Source organism: Euprymna scolopes, chromosome 13 (assembly GCF_053919585.1).
Source record: "Euprymna scolopes isolate OS-2025 chromosome 13, ASM5391958v1, whole genome shotgun sequence".
Classification (NCBI taxonomy): Eukaryota; Metazoa; Mollusca; class Cephalopoda; order Sepiida; family Sepiolidae; genus Euprymna; species Euprymna scolopes.
Window position 1 is genome coordinate 115,153,993 of NC_136494.1, and position 20,084 is coordinate 115,174,076.

At 34.9% G+C, this 20,084-nt stretch overlaps 1 protein-coding gene across 1 annotated transcript in view; it reads right to left on the reverse strand.

The window, feature by feature from the left end:
* Nucleotides 1-6,599: 6,599 nt before the first annotated feature.
* The window catches only part of LOC145292155 (D-3-phosphoglycerate dehydrogenase-like), a 99,310-nt gene continuing 85,825 nt past the window's right edge, over nucleotides 6,600-20,084 (reverse strand). The window contains exons 9-11 of the mRNA XM_080138295.1: nucleotides 19,367-19,491; nucleotides 13,057-13,273; nucleotides 6,600-6,889 (exon numbers count right to left, since the gene is read on the reverse strand). Of these exons, the coding sequence (XP_079994421.1) occupies nucleotides 6,699-6,889; nucleotides 13,057-13,273; nucleotides 19,367-19,491 (533 nt within the window). The 3' untranslated portion in view covers nucleotides 6,600-6,698. The remainder of the gene's footprint in view (nucleotides 6,890-13,056; nucleotides 13,274-19,366; nucleotides 19,492-20,084) is intronic.

The window sequence follows — 20,084 nt, forward strand, 5'->3', positions numbered from 1 at the left end:
ATCACACAGACCTAATCTATGTAAAATTCTGCATGAGTAAAAGTGTCATGAAAAACCGTAAACAGACAAAATGCTCAATCCCTTACTAATGAAGCTTACACAAACAACAATGGATAACTATTTTATGCTCACAAACTCCCCCTCCCCTAGTATTCTTCCTCAGCCTCGGAGTATTTCTTCAGTTACTAAAAGCTTCCAGCAATACCTTTACAATATTCTTTTTCATCTTGAATGATGTTCCCAAACTCTTGCCTTATAAAAATACACATCTCACCGCATTATTAATGGTCTCCAATTCAAGAAGGACTGTAACTTGCACATATTGCATTCACAAAAATGAACCCTTTCTGGTTAAATAAAAATTATTATTTTAAATGTTTGTAATTGTTCCTGAGTCGTTGCTATTTACTGATGTTTTTTTTCTCTCTTGTTAGGGAAATGAGTTTCGATCCGGGCTTTTGGCTTCGTCGTGAAATAAGAGACCCGTCGATCCCCCTTCTCTCTACAATGATAAAATAAAGTTATTAAAAGGTCAATTTCATTATTCTTGTCAGTAATTTTCCCCACTCTTTATCTGTGCCTAAATCAAAACGTAGATTCCATGAACAAAGCTTCTTTCTTAGAAGTACACACCTGTGGAACTCTCTTCTGTTTGCCCGTTTCCCACCTGACTACAACTTGGATTTCTTCAAGTCCAACATAAACAAATTCCTGATGAATCGCTCCCTTAAGTAAGACACTTTATCAAATCTCCAATACTAACGATTACTATGATACTATCCCATTGATTACTGTACACACAATAACCCTTATCGGGCCTTGATAAGTAGGGACCTTCATGTAAAAAAAAAAAAAGATAACTGCAACAAGAGAAATATAATAAATTCTTTATGCACTAGGTCACTGCTCTATTAGTCATGGTCACCACCATCATTATTAACCCAAGTCCTTTTGTTAGATTGTCAGGTGTATATATAATAAGTGTATATACCTGCATTCATGCACATCTACTCTATATAAATATATGTATATACGTATGTATCTATATAAATATATGTATGTATGAAACTGATGCTCGTATTGTCTAGTCGTTATAAATGTTTGTGTGTGTTTACACATATTCAAATAGAGTTCACCAAGGTAACAGTCATTAGTTTGGGACAGGTTCAACAAACATGACAATAAGCACACAATGGAGATTTGATAACATACTACTAACCTTAGGTTGTGGCTCCCTTCATCTCTCGGACGGTGCAAGAAAACATTTGACTGTGAAGCAGTAACAACAGGACTTCTTGTTTTTCCTTTTTTTTTTTTTAGTTCTAAGAACATCTGTTAGCTCAGTTGAATGCTTCTACGACTGACAAGGTCAACCTCCTCTCGTGGATGGCGTCCTTGTTTTCCAACTCTCTTACTTGCATCTCTAGTCTATATATAAAAACCTGCTCTTTGTTACCAGATCAATTCCATTGTTTATAAAATTGAATTCCTAAATCTATTTTATTCATAATGTCTCTAATATTTTATTCCTAAACATTCCTAAACCTAAGTTAAAATTCCTCCTTACAAAATATTCTCTCTGCATATCTTTTTTCTACATAACAGTTACCAAATCAATAATAATCGTTCAAACCTTTGGTATTGCGTGCCACGACCTAACATAGATACTAATCATAGCCAAAAGGCCCAACATAACACTTTTTCGTTCGTTGACACAAAACCTCAGTGACAATTGTTTAGTTCATAAATGGTTTATTTTATTTAAAGACAGAAAATATTAGAGAGAGAATTCCTTTTTTAGTGAGAAAAAGAGATGATTGACAGACTGTATCACTACATCTGCCATCTTATTTGCGCCGTCTCATGAGAGAGACAGACAGACAGAGACAGAGTTTTTCATCCAGAATTCTGCTGGTGTCACTCTCTGATCCTTGACCTCTAAACTTTTTTATTCCAACATAGATACTAGTATGTAACACACCTTCCTTCCCAGTATTTTCTTTGGCTGTCTCTCATTTCAACATCCACATTCTTATATTTTTGCTTCCATTCATCATTGGCTTAATTCTATATCCATAAACTGGGCAAAAACAGAAACCCTCAATTAGCATTTCCTACATTGTCATTTTGGTCAGTCATCTCATTTTCGGTAAGATATGTTTACCATATTGTTACATCTTTCAAGATGAACTCAGAAAACAATTTTTTCTATCTCCCAACTCACTGATTCAATTAGTCATATCCGGGGCTGGTCTTACAGGCCATTCACTATTCTTCTTTCAATAAATTCCAATTACCTTAAGACTTACCCTTCTTACATAGCCTAACTATGGTAGGAATGGAAAGTTTTATAAATCCTTCAGCAATTTCTTTGCGAATTGAAACAAAAAATTTTTTTTTTTTTTTTTTTTTTTTTTTTTTTTACACCATGGTCACCACTTATCAAGGCTCGGAAGCCACTCAGGGATAAGGGTTCATTCCAAGTACAGTACGTTAGTGTGGAGATTTGATGAAGTGTTTACTTAAGGGGGCAGTTCATTAGGAATTTGTTAACGTTGGACTTGAAGACATCCAAGTTGTAGTCAGGTGGGAATGACTATCCTCATAATAAATCACCTCTTGCCTAACTGTGGCGTTATACTTTATTTTGTGATGTCAGTAAGTTATGTGACTTTAATAGAAGGGCCTTCTATTTACATAGGCCATGCTTGAGTAGGTTAATATACCTGATTGCCACAAATGACTGATTACTGATAGCAATTTGAGGATCAACTTTTCGCCACATATGGATGCTAAGTTTCATACATTTAATCTATGTGTTTTCCAATTTTATATGTGATATGTCACTCATCACTTCCTCATTCATCTAATATCTATAATCTAATTTAAATTGAAATTATAAAAAATTCACCCCATCTTCATCAACTAAAAACCACCATAGAGTTAGACTGCATCAAGGACACAACCTTCTCTCTGTGACTTAGCCTAACCGGGACCTTGGTGATTGATCTCCTATTCATATCCTGATCTATAATGTGATAAAGATTTCTTTTCAAAACTAAAATGAGCTCAGAGCAAAAGTTAAACATAAGAAACATGAATAGAAAAAAAAAAATAATAATTAATTACATTATCTTGTTATATTTGAGGATACCATTTTTTTTTTTTTTGAAAGATTGCCTCATTGTTATTGTCACCTCCCTTGACTGATTCAAGGACTGTTCATCTAACAATTGTTATACTCTGCAGATTCGATTCCTGTCATTTAGTGAACATGTGTATGTACTTCTGACATATTATATTTTGCAGGGTCGATCCCAGTCAAATGTAAACTTTTTAAATTTTTCTTCCTTTGAAGATTGTAACACTGGGTATGGGGCATCCAAACCTGCCAATATTGATCTGCTTTTTATTGAAACCAACCGAGAGCTCTTTTTAGTATCCTCGTTGTTCCCTTAAGTGCAATTGTCTGGATCTCTTTTGCACTTGGTTCACCAGGAATATTAGTTAGGTAAGACTTCAGGTTCTTCTTAAGCCCTGTGGCACCTGTAATAACTGGTATGATTGATATCTCCCTAAGATTCCAGTTTCTTTTCATATCATGCATGAGACCTTGATATTTGGTTTGTTTCTCCCTTTCAGCTCTGTTCAGACCTCCATCATTAGGAACACTCACTTCAACCAAGGTTGCAACTCTCTCTCTCTGACTTATTCCATATAATTATGTCAGGTTTCACAGCAGCATTTTCAAGGTAGGTGGCTGTAGTGATTACATGGTCGTATTGTATAGAATATAAGCCACTTCCAACTGTTCTTTCCGGTTGATGTTCCCAAGATTTGCTGCTACATTGGATGTTTAATTTTTTACAGATGGTCCAGTGGATATAGTTACATACTCCCTGTCTCGTTGTGTAGCAGCCATCCTCTAAAAGAACATTACAACTTGATACTAGATGACTCACATTGTGTGTGTGTTCACAAGTCATCATCCATTTGTTATCTTTGTTCAAAGGCAGTTTTTGATTTCAACACTGGCCAGAGTGTCAATCATCGATCACTATTGTAGAAAAAAAGATTTTCTCAACAAAAAAATCTCAACTAGTTAAAAACAAGTAACACTTATTTTGAGAGGTTTAGAATGATACTTAGTTTCTCTATTAAATGACAGACTTGCAATTTAAACTCTAAACCCAACTAAATCAAAGCATCTCCCAACAAGTAAAGTCCACAACCTGCTTGCCAGCTGACCCAAACCATTTTTTTCAAATATATATGTACTAGCAGGTTGCCGATGAAATATGCATAATATTACATTTTAATTTATACAATATAGTCAACCATTTATCGATTTAACCATGTGGGTCACTTTTATAACAGTACAATTCAGAATGCGGTCTATTTACCCTCATTCTCGGCTAAACGGTTACATATTTGTCAAATTTCTTGTTTCTTCATCTGTTTTGATATAAAAGGTGTGATCTCGCAAGTTTACGACCTTTTTCCATTTGTTTTGAGCCAACCATTAAACCTTTTCTTTTATATTTGACTAGCGGGGGTACCCAGCATTGCCCGGGTGTTTGGAGGTGTGTGTGCTCTTAAATAATAAAGAACCCGGGGGTGGGGGGGTCGAGCCCGAAGCCCTGAGGCGAAGTTTGAAAATAAAATGTGAAAAAAAACATGAACCGTTCGGCCAGCCAGAATGAGTTACTGAAAGATGTTTGAATTTATTTAAGTAAGAACCAAATTGACAGGTGCCCGCACGGAAGTCGTAGAGCATTACGACAATGACGACATAAGCAATAGCTATTCAGCAAATGAGGTCAATGACCAGGTTTGTTTGTTATGAATGAAGTAACAAAAGAAAACATAAAAACGAACGTTAAAACTTAAGCCGGGGGGGGGGGGGTAATCGAAACATCAAAAAAAAAAACTAACGTAAGGCAAACGAACGATGTTAAATGTAAAAATCGAAAAAACAAAAAAGAAAACAGAAAAACGAACGTTAAAACCAAAAAAAAAAAAAACGTGAAAAATGGCTTAAATAAGCCTGTTTCGATATTAAAATTTAAAAAAAAATCGGTGGGTACGAAGTAAAAAAAAAAAAAAAACAGAAAAACGAACGTTATGTGAAAAATGGCTTAAATAACACTGGTTCAATATTTAAATTTAAAAAATCAAAAAAAAAAAAAAAAGAAAGACATCTCACACCACGATTCGAACCCAAAACGTTTAGATAACGAAGCAACGCACTAACCAACTGAGCTAACGTGATGTACATGAAATTTAGTCAGTTCTTCAACTATTTAAAGTAAATCAGGTCATGACGTCATCTGACGCATGCGTAGAACCGTCGTCAAAAAAAAAAAAAAAAAGTGGTAGTAGGCAGGCAGGCTCAAACCCCCGATGCAAAAACGGATAAGAAACTGAAAGAAAACCCGACATCTTACTGCTACTCCATGACGCGACCAGAAGTGTAAAGCGTTCAAATTAAACGTAGTCAATCAAAAAGATGACTTGCAAAAATGGCGTTGCTTTTAAACCTCCCACAAATGTCGTTTTAATGGGGGGGGGGGACAGCTCCCCACAAAGGGGGCACTTTGGCAGTATTCAAATAACTAGTAATTGAATCAATATGAAGGGTTTCCCCTACATTGACCAAGGACCAATCACAGAACAGATACTACCCGGCCGCAAGGCTAGGAGGTACCGTTTGCGTTCGATTAGTTTTGCCTTATTTATATGAAAGACAAACAAACATTCGAAACAAGGGAATTTTTTAAAACTCGAACAAAAAAGAAGTTAGAGACGATATGTGTAAATCTGAGATATTACAATCTAAGACATAAAAAAAAACTTCTCCCGGAATCTAACCGACACGAGAACCCCAACGCAAAAATTTTGCCTTTTATATATTAGATTTAATCACAGAAACAACATTCGTTTGTTCAGTGCTTTTATTCATTTTTATCATTTTTGTCCAAACAATGTTTCACATCTCAACACATTAGCAAATTAAACACGTTTTGAATATACATTTGAAAGTCTGTATACTATTTGTTTTCATGTACATTACTCTTCTTTCTAGACATTCGATTCCCTTTAAAAACTGACCCTGTCTAATCTAGCATTGTAGAAAGCAGGTAAACAAACCCTAATTTTGTGTGTTCTCAAATAAAGGAGGCCAAAACCTTTTATGAGGGGCTGGAATAGGTAGGGGCAAATAAAATTGTTATAAATATTTAATAGATTATGGTCTTCTGTAAGTAAAACATGGCTGATTTTAATAAATTGAGTTACTTTCAGATAAGCAGCAGAGAATAGCATTTTTTCAATCTTTAATTTATTCCTGAATGCTTTGATTTCAATTCTAGCTGATGATATCCAAGTCATTTTTATATTTTTTACTTTTGAAATCACTATGTATTGGGTACAATATAATAATCAAGAGGATTGGCTCTATAATAATAAATTATGAATCTGCATAAATTAAAATATCATATTTAAACATATTTTACAAGCGAGCAACACCACAACTGATAGCTTGTTAATATAGAATGTGTCTGAAAAGACAGTGATAAAAAGAAAAACAAAGACAAATCTCAATAACAAAATCCTAAATTTTTATTTTTAGACATTTTTCCTGACTCCATGGATTCTAACAAGCTTCAATGTATCACCAGTTTTCAATTTATTTTCAATTATTGACACATTTGAAGAGGAAGTGCTTCGGAGATTAATTTCGTAATGACACTGAGACACATCTTGAAGCCATTCTTCCAGTTAGAAACATCGATTTCCTCACAAGATACAATCACTCCCCAATTTTGGGTTCCATTTGGATGTGGCATAAAAATCGAAGAAACTTGAAGGGTACTTTCACCCAAGTTCTCTGCGAAAGAAAAAAGAATTATAAAAAATTACTATATATAAGGAGGTATATTTCATTTAAAAAACAAAACAAAAAAAAAAAAAGGGAAAAAGTGCTCAATACGTTAGTAGAGCTAAATATGTTTATTATTTCAATCTCAGGGATTTTTACTTAAATCATTACAAGTTGTTTCAATAAATAGGACAATAAAATTATCTTGTCGATATGATCAGACGAACTAAGCCAAGATAAAATAGAAGGAAAAAGATTCTTTTAAATTACATATGGGTATCAAAATACCAAGAGTTGAAATGAGGGGAGAGGGGGGGGGTGTAGAGAAAAAGAAAAAAGGAATGAGAGGAGAAATATAGATCATATAATTAGAATTGAAATTAAAAATCAATAGAAGGAAAGGAATTAAAATAAAGAGAGGAGATTGTTAAAAAGGTTAAAAAAATTAATAGCATATAATATAAAATATAATATAAAATATAATATAAAGTATAAGATAAAATAAAGTAAAAACGTAAAAAAAAGAAAGGGAAAATATAATGGAGTTAGAAAGAGATCGAATGGAAAAATATCTGCGCGAGCCTTTTCTAGTCTCACACAAAAACGCGTTCACATTTCAAGCCATATTACTTGTCATATACATACGCGCACACAAACATACGCGCCCACGTCCACACACGTACATATATTCACGTATATACACACATATATTCACGTGTATACACACACATGCTAACGGACACACATGTACGCGCACACATACGCACACAAGGACAACGTCACTTCCCTTTCAAAGGAAATCCACACATGCGCAAAAAACCACCGGAAACAAGCATAAAAGCAAGAGACAAGCTGTTTCCAACCCTTTTTCGACTTAGCTCTCGAGCTGAGCGGTCGTCGAACCATTCGCCCCCCCCCCCTGTCGGGGCGCCCACGTGCGTCACGTCCCCTGCTACTATGTAGGGGGCACGAGCTAACAGACAGTATGTACACTTTATACGCTTTCTCTCTCCATGAACTGGATTGACATTCTCACTCTTTCTCTTTCTATCTACTACTTGTGCCAGAGAACACCACCGCGTAGATGATGGCTAACATGGTGCAGTTTAACTGATGTCAACCCTCTATCCTTTTTCTTTGTCTACACGCTGGACTATCATTCACATTTTCCACTATATCACTCACTTCTCTTCCCACGCGTGAACAAACGATAATAACCCGAACGTGAGATGAACACACATTTCCTTTTTCCTTCTATACTACCAATCCCGTAACAAACGATGGTTACACCCGCGCGGACATGAACACGTGTTATATCTAAAACATTCATTCTTTCAACAGTAAATAAACGACACGTTTATCTATTCCTGCAATTGAGTCTTTGTTTCCTTCATTCCATCCGTTTCATTATTTTTCTTTTGTAACGGGATTAGGATTTATATATCCTAGTCCTCTACATATCGAAGAAAAGTATATCTAACACGTATCAACAGTCATAATTCGGTTAGAGTTACTGTGGTCTACAGCTACTGTAGTGGTAGTAGGGGAAGATAGAGCAAAGATGTGCCCAGTTCAAAAGGTAAATACATGCATCCAATAAAATTGGAGTTTTTTTTATATAAGTGAAAGGGATGATAATTATAGATTATAAAAATAAACGTTGTCAAATAAAAGGGAAGCTGTAATATTTATTGGGTAGTGTTGTGGGGAATCACCCTCCAAATGGATTAATCCATCATTCATATAAACTTTATGCATGACGGTCCCAGGGGGGATCTAATTCCAAAGTGACTCTCGCATGCTCCGGTGAATTACCTACACTGTTCCTTTGTAACCTTTCCGTTTTTCATGTAATACATGTTTAAACTGTTCTCCATTGTTTTGTTCTTCTTTGTGACTACTTGCGAGCCATAACAGGTAGTTATGAAATTTTAGTTAAGTTTAGGGAAGGGAGATGTGAAGATTCAGAGATTTTTTTTTTAATTTATTTTCAGAATGATCAGGGTTTTAATTAACATAGGTTGGGTGATTTTATTTAAGAAAACCTGAATAAGGTAAATAACTATAAGAGATATAACTATTAATGATGGAATAAAAGATTGTTATTATTAATAATGGAATAAAAGATAAATAACTATGATTATTATTATTACTAATGGATAAATAACTTTAATTTTATAATTATTACTAATCTAGCACTTCAAGTCTTGTTGTTTTTTTATATCCATACTTAATTTAAAAGAATCTTTTTCCTTCCAATTTATTTTGGCTTAGATCGTTTGACAAATAATTTATTGTCCTGTCTATTGAAATAACAAGTAAAAATCCCCGAGGTTGAAATAAAAACAAAAATTTATTTATATATATATATATATATATATATATATATATATATATATTACCATGGATACCCAAGGTCGACATGAAGTTTGGTTTGGTCACACCTGCTATACTAAGAATATTGAGCAGTTTTTCATTATTATATGTCAACTCCACTGTTACCCCAACAAAAATTTCAAAAATAAAAGAATGAATGAAAAAACTAAAATGTAATCCCCACCCCCCTGAAAAAAGTATGTGACAAACTCTCCACCAGATATGTTGGCAGAAGGGATATGAAGAGAAGCTATTCTCCGGATATTGAGCACCTTTTTATGACTATATGCCAGTTTAAGCGAATTTCTTTTATGCTACCTCAGTCTAGAAAGATTTGCTAACAGTCTGTTGCAACGAAAATAAACTGCAAATAATTCAGTTTCAAAAATAAAGTAGAATTTGTGTTAACCGAAATACGTTTTTATCTTATAAAAATGAGGAGTTAGGCCTTATTGTGCTATTAAAAGAAAAAAAATAGCAGTTACAATCTCAAAAAAATGTGAAGAAAAAAAACATAAAAATGTAAATAAAAGTTTTGTTTTAAATATAGAATCATAGTTAATGGATTAACTGTTTATTTTAAAATAAAAATCCACTGGACCACAATGTTACTTGCGAAATCATGGAAATTATTTTATTTAAACTAATTCCAAAAATAATGCTTGAAAGTTTTTAGTTTTAATATCCGCCGAAAAAGAAAACAAAAAAGAACAAAGTTGGCGCCCAGTGGAAATAACTCAAACCAGTTTAAAAAAAAAATCAATGTCGGTAAAAATAAATTAAATATGTTATCAATGTAAATCAAATTTAAATAATAAACTTAAATAGAACACTTAAAATAATTCTCTCATTATAAACAATAACTAACACACCGCCATTTAATAAAATCGATTTTCCTAATGTAATATGCAAATGAGGTCACCTCTTAATCTTGCAAGAATCATACTATACATAGGAATGAATTAAATAATCAATTGATGAACCTTCTTTATATATTAATCAAATTGTGAACAAACAGGATTTTTTAATTTTTTAATTTATCAGTCTTGTATTTATAAGATTAGGATGAATCCATTTAACTACTTATCACCCCCACTATGATTAGTATTTTGTATATTTACATTCTTATTTAAAATTAGATATATAAAGGTTAAAAATATTTTTACATATATACATTTTTTTTTTTTTTTAATAAGAAATTTATTATATGTAATTATAAATACATTTTATACATTGCTAATATAGTTTTGGATTTCCTTTATTAATATAGCCTGGTTTATCTTAAACGATTCAAAAGCATCAGGATAACGAGCAAATGCTTTATTTAACTGTTTTAATATTTTATTTTTATCCCCACCTTGTTTTATCATCCTTATTACTAAACTAGAAACTGGTGGTATAAAGTCTGTTAGTTTTAAAGTAACGCGAGCTATTCTCAAAAACTCTGACATAATGGTTCCATAAAACATAAAAACAGGGCAGGTGCTATCTTTATGGGGCATACGTACTATTTTAAAGGGGAAAGCGTTTCTTTTATCAAATATTTTATAAAGAAAAATCCCATCCTCAATTTTTATATCTAAATCCAGAAATGTAGCCTGTTGTCCTCTATGTATATATATATGAAGCTTTCATTCATTCTCAAAAGACAATGGAAACCTCCTATAAGGGTAGCTGTACATGTAATTATGAAGCAAGGGTTGCGCAATCACAACCACACCTCTCCTGAATTGGCACTACTTAAGTCCAGTGGCAAAGAGAGGTTCAGGAGGACTGGAAACAATGCCAAGATAAGCAGAAAGCACATACAGCACCTGGAATTCCCAAATGGTCACCCATTTTAGTAATGACCAGGCTTAACATAGCTTAACTTTGGTGATCTAATAGGAACTTGTGTGCCAATGTGATTATGCCGTAACCCATTTATAAATATGAGAGAGTGAGGTCTATACATTTGTATGTACAGCATTCATTCTTAAAGTAATGCTTTATCAACTACACCACAGATTATGAATAATTCTAATATGAATCTTAGGAGCTTTAAACCTATTTTTGTTTCTAGATATTCTGCAACTTTACTAATATATACAGGGTGACCCAAAAAAAGACAAAAGCTAAATGGAGGCCATCTAGAACATATGCTGTAGAATGGGGAAAAAAAGCCGAAGACCCTAGTGTTTTGATGTGATGTTTTGAATATAATAAGCTAGTTATGACCAAAGTTTCATTTCATTCGGGCAAAATACTAAAAAACGGGGCCGAATTGGAGTTGGGGCCCGTTTTTTGTGATCACCCTGTGTGTGTGCATGTGTGTGTGTGTGTGTGTATATATATATATATAGATAGATAGATAGATAGAGAGAGAGCTTTTTTAATTCGGTTGGGATTAAATTTTCTCTATATAAATACTGTTATTTATATTAGTTTGAAGTTTACCATTTCGTATATCAGATAAATACTACATCCCTTTGTTTTCATTAATATATATATATATATATATATATGTGCTGTCCTTCGTGTCCGAAGACAACTTCCTGTGAACCATCATTCTCCACTTGTCACGGTCGCAACTGAGGGTCTGCCAGCTTCCAGTAGGGATCAATCTGTCCTTTAGATTTCGTTTGACAGTGTCACAAAACCTGAGCTTAGGTCTGCCTATGCCTCGTACCCCATCCTCCAATTGTGAAAACAGTATCTCTTTTGGTAGTTCTCCATTCTGTTTACGTGCCCAGCCCATCTCAGGTTTTGAGCAGGTCATACATGCTTGGGAGGTTGGCTTGTGATAGGATCTCCCTGTTGCTGACAAAGTCATACCACTTGACATTTAAAATCTGCGGGAGGTGTCTCATCATATAGGTGTTGAGCTTGCGGATAACCACTTTGTACACTGGCCAAGTTTCTGCACCGTATAAGAGTGACGAGAGGATGATGGCGAGGTACACCAAGCATTTAGTTCTGAAAGTCAGGTCTTTATTTTGCCAGACCTTCTGTTTGAGTTTTCCATAGGATTTTTTTTTTTTTTTGTTTTTACATAAGCGTCACCACTTATCAAGGCCGATAGGCCACTCAAGGATAAGGGTTAAAGAGTGTATAGTAGTCAAAAGGACAATATAGTAATTGATAGTAATGGAAGTTCGGTAAATTTGTTAACTTAAGTGGAACAGCTCATCAGAAACTTGTTCATGTTACTTGAAGACAACCATAATATGGAGGTGTTAGCCATTCTTGTAGAAATCTCCTCGTCCGTTTTGTTGTTGTTCATGACCGTGATCCCTAGGTATTTGAATTTGCTGACATTGTAAGCTCCTCATCTTGAATCTTAATTGGCTGGCTTGTTGCTGGTGATCCAGGGGATTTTTGGTACATCATTTCGGTTTTATTGATGTTAATCTTCAATCTGAAGGGCTTGGCTGATCCTGTAAAGCAATATAAATATATATATATATATATATATATATATATATATCACTATTTATTTATTTATTTTCACATATTATTACTACATTGAAGTAAAGAGAGCCAATTATCTCCATGGATTAAATACCCTACCAAATTCCATGCAGATTCCCAAGTTCAACAGAAAGATTCTCGAATTTGACAAGATACACCTGAAGAAAGTCAGAGGTTACATCAACTGAAATATGAAGATAAAAACGGTAGTTCAGAGAATCCAAATACACACTTTAATTTTCAGGGTAAGTAATTTAAACTAGAAAGAAAGAGGCATAAGAAAGAGAATTTTGAAGTTACTTAGTTTAAATTTTGACATGGGGCACAAATCTGTATTTTATTTTACTTACGTGCTATTTTCATGAATGTTTCAGAGTTTCCATTGAATTGAAACAGAGTCAAGAAACCCTTCAATGTTGGTGGTGAAATTAGCACAGATTTTCCAATATGAGTCAACACCGGATATTGACCTTGACATGTGCCACATAATTTCCAAACTGCTTCATTTTTGAAATGCATGACCACTTCAAGCTCAGGAGAAGAACTTTCTTCATAATCTATATCCACCTTCAAAAAGATTTAATAAGAAATGCTAAAATAAGGAACAGAAAAATCAAAATCAAAAGATAAATTATTAGCACTATAATTTCTGAAAGATAGGAACAATTTTATTAAAAAAAGCGGGGGGGGGGCTGTTTTTTATAGCAAGTCCCCTAATGCATTAAAAATGTTAATTTTTTAAAAAATAAATCACGCAAGCTAAGCATTGTTACAATTGACATTTTTCATATCACAATAAATTTGTTTACATTATGTATTATGTGTTATTTATTATTTTCTTCATTTACAACACTAGTCGTTAACACCTATTTAACACCAATATGTTCTATTTCTGACCGCTACATCAAGCGGCTATCAATCCGCATTACCAGACACAGCTGGCTGTCAATACGCATTACCAGACACAGCTGGCTGTCAATACGCATTACCAGACACAGCTGGCTGTCAATACGCATTACCAGACACAGCTGGCTGTCAATACGCATTACCAGACACAGCTGGCTGTCAATATGCATTACCAGACACAGCTGGCTGTCAATACGCATTACCAGACACAGCTGGCTGTCAATACGCATTACCAGACACAGCTGGCTGTCAATCCGCATTACCAGACACAGCTGGCTGTCAATACGCATTACCAGACACAGCTGGCTGTCAATACGCATTACCAGACACAGCTGGCTGTCAATATGCATTACCAGACACAGCTGGCTGTCAATACGCATTACCAGACACAGCTGGCTGTCAATACGCATTACCAGACACAGCTGGCTGTCAATCCGCATTACCAGACACAGCTGGCTGTCAATACGCATTACCAGACACAGCTGGCTGTCAATACGCATTACCAGACACAGCTGGCTGTCAATCCGCATTACCAGACACAGCTGGCTGTCAATACGCATTACCAGACACAGCTGGCTGTCAATACGCATTACCAGACACAGCTGGCTGTCAATACGCATTACCAGACACAGCTGGCTGTCAATACGCATTACCAGACACAGCTGGCTGTCAATACGCATTACCAGACACAGCTGGCTGTCAATACGCATTACCAGACACAGCTGGCTGTCAATACGCATTACCAGACACAGCTGGCTGTCAATACGCATTACCAGACACAGCTGGCTGTCAATACGCATTACCAGACACAGCTGGCTGTCAATACGCATTACCAGACACAGCTGGCTGTCAATACGCATTACCAGACACAGCTGGCTGTCAATACGCATTACCAGACACAGCTGGCTGTCAATACGCATTACCAGACACAGCTGGCTGTCAATACGCATTACCAGACACAGCTGGCTGTCAATCCGCATTACCAGACACAGCTGGCTGTCAATACGCATTACCAGACACAGCTGGCTGTCAATACGCATTACCAGACACAGCTGGCTGTCAATACGCATTACCAGACACAGCTGGCTGTCAATACGCATTACCAGACACAGCTGGCTGTCAATACGCATTACCAGACACAGCTGGCTGTCAATACGCATTACCAGACACAGCTGGCTGTCAATACGCATTACCAGACACAGCTGGCTGTCAATACGCATTACCAGACACAGCTGGCTGTCAATACGCATTACCAGACACAGCTAGCTGTCAATACGCATTACCAGACACATCTGGCTGTCAATACGCATTACCAGACACATCTGGCTGTCAATATGTGGCAACAGACACAGTTGGATCTTAATCAAAGAGGTAAGAGAAAGAGCAGCAAGGTTCTTGCTTCGCATAACTTCCCCTACATCTTTTTTCTTCTTCCCATCCTTTTTTTTTTTATCTTTACACCTATATATACATTCTGCTCCATGACATCATGGCTTAAAATACTGACTCAGCATGCTATTTTGATGGCAGAACCAGACTAAGTTACACTAATAGTTTTGTGAAATTTACTTTTAGGTTTTATTGCAGAAAAAAATATGTATTGCCATGGATAGGGTTTGATTTTAGATATTTGTTTGCTACATCACTTTCCCTCCAGTCTTCTCATCCCATTCATCATTTTGTAATTGGCGTTCATTTTGTAATAAAAAAGGAATTGATTCTAAAGCTGCACATGATTATTTATAGATAACTAGCAAGACTCGTCAAAATTACATAATTGGATAGAACAGATACTACACTTTGAAATATTTATTTGCAGAAATAAATTTTATATTTGGAACAAATTAGGCACAAAGTCATTAAAAAGTGAGGAAAACGAGTGTTGGTTGTTATCCTTGATCACAATTAATAAAAATGCCTATCCTACTATTAACTAGAATCATCTCAGTCACCACAATACCACATTTACACCATAGAACAATGTTACTCAAGACATCCCCAAAAGGTTAAACATTTTCTTGTATATATACAAGAATTTCAACCAGAAGACCAAGAAAATGCATTTTAGTTAAAGTTTCACATTCAGTACAATGGAGACATCAGGTGAAATTAAAAATAATTTTCTGCATTGTATCTTTGGTGATCAGATGATCCCATCTTTTAAAATAGAATAAAGGGTGATGATGTACATATGAATATGATTGCCTTAGCAAATTATTACATAGATGACTAATATGCAACAATAATTATAGGTGACTGTATCCTTTCTACAGAATGGCCTATAAAAAAAAAGAAAAAGAAAATCAGTAGAATTAATTTACATTGTTGAAAAATAAAAAACAGTGTTAAAACAAGAAAAAACAAAAACATTACACGAGATGTTTAATGTGCTTTCTGTGATCAGTTGCACAATGAGTAGAGCTAACTTCTACCGCCATTTTGATAGCACCAAGCAAGATACTGATCCAAGCTTTAATCAGTTTTAGGATTTTATGTTGATGACTTTCCTCCTCTGTAATTGATGTAAAAGTAAATTCAAAACAGTAAAATCAATTATGCTGAAATTTGAACTTGAGGTTTATTCATTTGGTTCAATTTAAGTCAGGATTATTGGGCCTGAGTCAGGCAGCAATATTGTTGGATATATTACATGGGCCTTTGTTCCACCTTATTGCAATATCCATTCATCTCTTCGTTTATACTGTGAAACATTTGAGTATGCAAATACTTAATGTTGGCCTAAATCTAAATTTCCTTTTTTTTGGGGGGGGGGAGTTCAATCTTTACCAAAGACTAGAGTTATTTTATGTAAACACTAACTTATGATTATTTAAAATTAAAAAAAACAGCCTTATAACAATGTTAACTTCATGAAAATTTTAAATAATTGCCCAGTATTATTGATTTCTATTTATTTGGTAAATTTTAAGAAAAGGAATCAGGTTTGCCATAAATAACTATGAAACTTAGAGACACTCAACACAATTTCAAAATTAAGTCATCAAATCTGAGGACATAACAGCACGTCTAAACTCAATGAACATTGTTATATTGTGGGACGATTGGGAGATCAAGGCAATAAGTAAAAGATTTTATCTAAAAATGAATTTTAGGAAAAACATAATTCGAGAGAATAAAACAAAAGTTTGTCAACTGACAAAGCCTGGTAATAATGGTGCCATCATTGATGGGAAAGCTTTGATTTCTGCTTTTTTTTTTTTAATAACAAGGAAAAAAAGGAGTTTAAAAAAAATATTTTTCCGAAAAATGTAACTAAATTAATGCTGCTTAGCAAAACTAGGATCCAATGCATGTATGTGTGTGTGTGTACATGTGTTTTCCAAATTATGTGAGTATTTTCTGGTCCAAGGTGTGCAAAGAGGGGTGGCATCTAATCATATTCAAATTATCTCCCTTTTTTCATAATATGAGGTGCCTTCAATAAGTTTCCAAACGTTTTGTATAGGCATTTAAAACTGTCAGACTCTTAAAAATTTAGTATGTTATTGTTAGACATCTTATGAGATAACTGACCAATTGTTATGATTTCAGGTTCAACTGAACAGCTGCAGCAATTATTGGAATATACTCTATTAATTTAAATGATTGGATGATATTATTATCTCTCTTTTTTCATATTTTTGTCTTAGTCTTTAGGTCATACAATTAAGGAATTGACCCCAGGTATTTTCAGCCCCTTGCATGCCACAATTCTGGTGACAATACACAAGCCAAACAAGAAAAGAGTATTTGAGTCAAACAGGTTGAGAGTTGTCACTTTTTCGTGTAAAATTGTAAGACAGAAAATAAAATTGAATGAAATATGAAAAGCTTATTTTATGGTTTATGAAAATGATAAAGTGTAAATAAAAGCTTGCTGTATTAACACTAAGGTGTTCATGTAGGTGTGCTGGCCTGATTTATGACCAACTTGAATCTGTATGATGAATACTGGCAGAGATGCCCCTTTCTAAAATAGTAAAACAATGAACCTGTTTTATAAGTAACTCATTATGATTAACGTTTTTCTTTGCTTTTGATTACTTATGAATTATTGCAATTTTCTAACCCTGTCCCTTACTTCAAAATGTAACACTTCTGTGGGTTAAAATATAAAGGAGAATTAAATGTTACCCACCGTAAAATGAAAAGCAAGTGAAGGGTGACCAGCTTTGAAGCATGTGGACCGTTTCGCACATGGGGCACTCAATTTTTAGTGGAAAAAAGAACTTGCATTTGTGGTTAGATTTTTTATAGCTAGCATTTATTTGTATATAAGAACAATAAAATTGTCACCCTAGAAAAGATTACACAATTCCATTTCCATTTGATGAAAACTGGCTTCATTTTTTTTGCTGCAGACCAGCTACAAGTTGGCCAGTTGTATGTACAAATCCTAAGAGTGATAAGAGTTTTCTATCACATCTGAAAGTTACACAATGTTCAACAAGCAAGATTGGAGATGCGCCGATGTAGAAATCATGCTCTCTACCAATCCAAGTTATAATAAGCTGAATTGCCACAAATAATAGGGATGTGCCCAGGGTGATGAAAACAAAGTTTCTGGCCACAATTATCATCTTTGGTATGGTTTCATGTAAGGGCCACATCACAAGATGTGAGATGGCATGATGTGGCCCTTTCTTGAAACCACACCATGCCACCTCACATCTTTAAAGTCGGCTTTAAAGTCAACACCAAAGTGTATCTGGAGGTGCTAAAAAGTGTGGTGATTCCCTGGTGCAATCAGGTGGCTGCTGGTATACTCTGGGTGTCATAGCAGGACAGTGCTGGCCCAAAAGTCCCAAGAGTTTGGCTTCATAAGGATTGCTACAACTTTGTACCCTTCTTTCACTGCCCACTACCTCGACCCGAACCCACTGGACTACTTCGTTTGGTCATACATTAAGAACATCATGAACATGACCTCCCACAACACCAAAACCAGCCTGATCGCCACTGTTGCAATATTTTGGACTTGTAATGGAGTATGATCCCACACAGTCGGACGATTCTATTTATAAACGATGCTGCTAGGAACTGACGAATCGAATTAATTCACTTTCTGCTACCAACCAATCAGAAACCAGAATTGCTTCATAAATATTAAACCTTTTCTGGAGCAATTTCACATGTTTTTTTTCCGTCTCAACACGGTAAGAATATTTTGCTCTGTGGAACTGTCTACTGCAAACAAGTCACCTCTCAGGACTTGTGTGTAACAATGAACCATCGGAAACTGTTCTGTCTATTGCAAACCAGTCACCTCCCAAGACTTGTTTAGAACAACGAACCATCTGAAACTAAACATGGCTTACACTTCTAGAGCCGCCATCTGCTAACTTCCTGCCAGTGCTTGTGGAAAGGGCATGCTCCCAGTTCCGGACTTATATCAAGGCAGTGATTGAGGTTGAAGGCGGCTACATTGAATAGATGTCAACTCTATTACATAATCAAGCTACCCGAGTTGATTTATTAAATAAAAGTTTAAATAAAGCTGTAGTGTTCACCCTGTACTTTAAGGACTGAATTGAGAAAACAAGCAGTTGAATTTTTGGCAGCTGAGAGAGAACATTGGCACCGAGATTTGTCACTGGTCATTGAGGTAGTGGTGCTGTGGAAGAGGAGTTATGTTAATTTTCTTATGGGTTCAGAATTGTCACTTTTGCTTGTCTTCTAAGGGAGGGAAATCCATAAAAATAGGGAAATCAATCGATTAAAAAAAAGAAAAACTTATGACACAGTATCACTTACATTTAATTTGCTTTCTTCTGTAAAACTTTTCGAATTAACAAGATTGGCAGCTTTGTATTTGCTGTTCAAGACTCCAGCGCAGAAAGCATCCATGATGCTCAACTTTGATTTGACCAAACCACAACCTGTCAGAAATTTTAAAATTCAACAAAAAACAAAAACCATTATTTTTTTTTATTCAGAAACACCTTAAGCATTCCTCATAGAAATGGCCCAGCCAAAGACAAAGAAAAATGGATATTCATATAGTGTAACAAGGTAAGTGATAAGGTATATAAAAAATATTGAGAATGGTACTTACAAAAGGCTAGAATAAGCATAAAGTAGAAGTAGTGGAAAATTCTATTAGAAGTCAACAGACTCGAATTGTGATCATGCCACAGGGCATGTCATAAAAGAAAATAGGTGGGAAACAAGATTAATTCTGCTTTGAGTTTACAATGTCAAAACCCCACCTCTGTAGGGATGCTGGACCCTAAGAGCCAATATCTCTTAAGGTCCAGCATCCCTACAGAGCTTGGGTGGGAAATTACAGTCCATCTAGATGTACATTGCTGGAAATTGTTAGAAAAGAGGAGTTTTTTTTTTGTTTGTTTGTTTGTTTGTTTAACTTATTATTATTATTATTATTATTATTATTATAATAGTAGTAGTAGTTATCACAATGAAAAAAATATCCACAGTATTATGTTTTTGAATTTTTTAGATGAGGATTGAT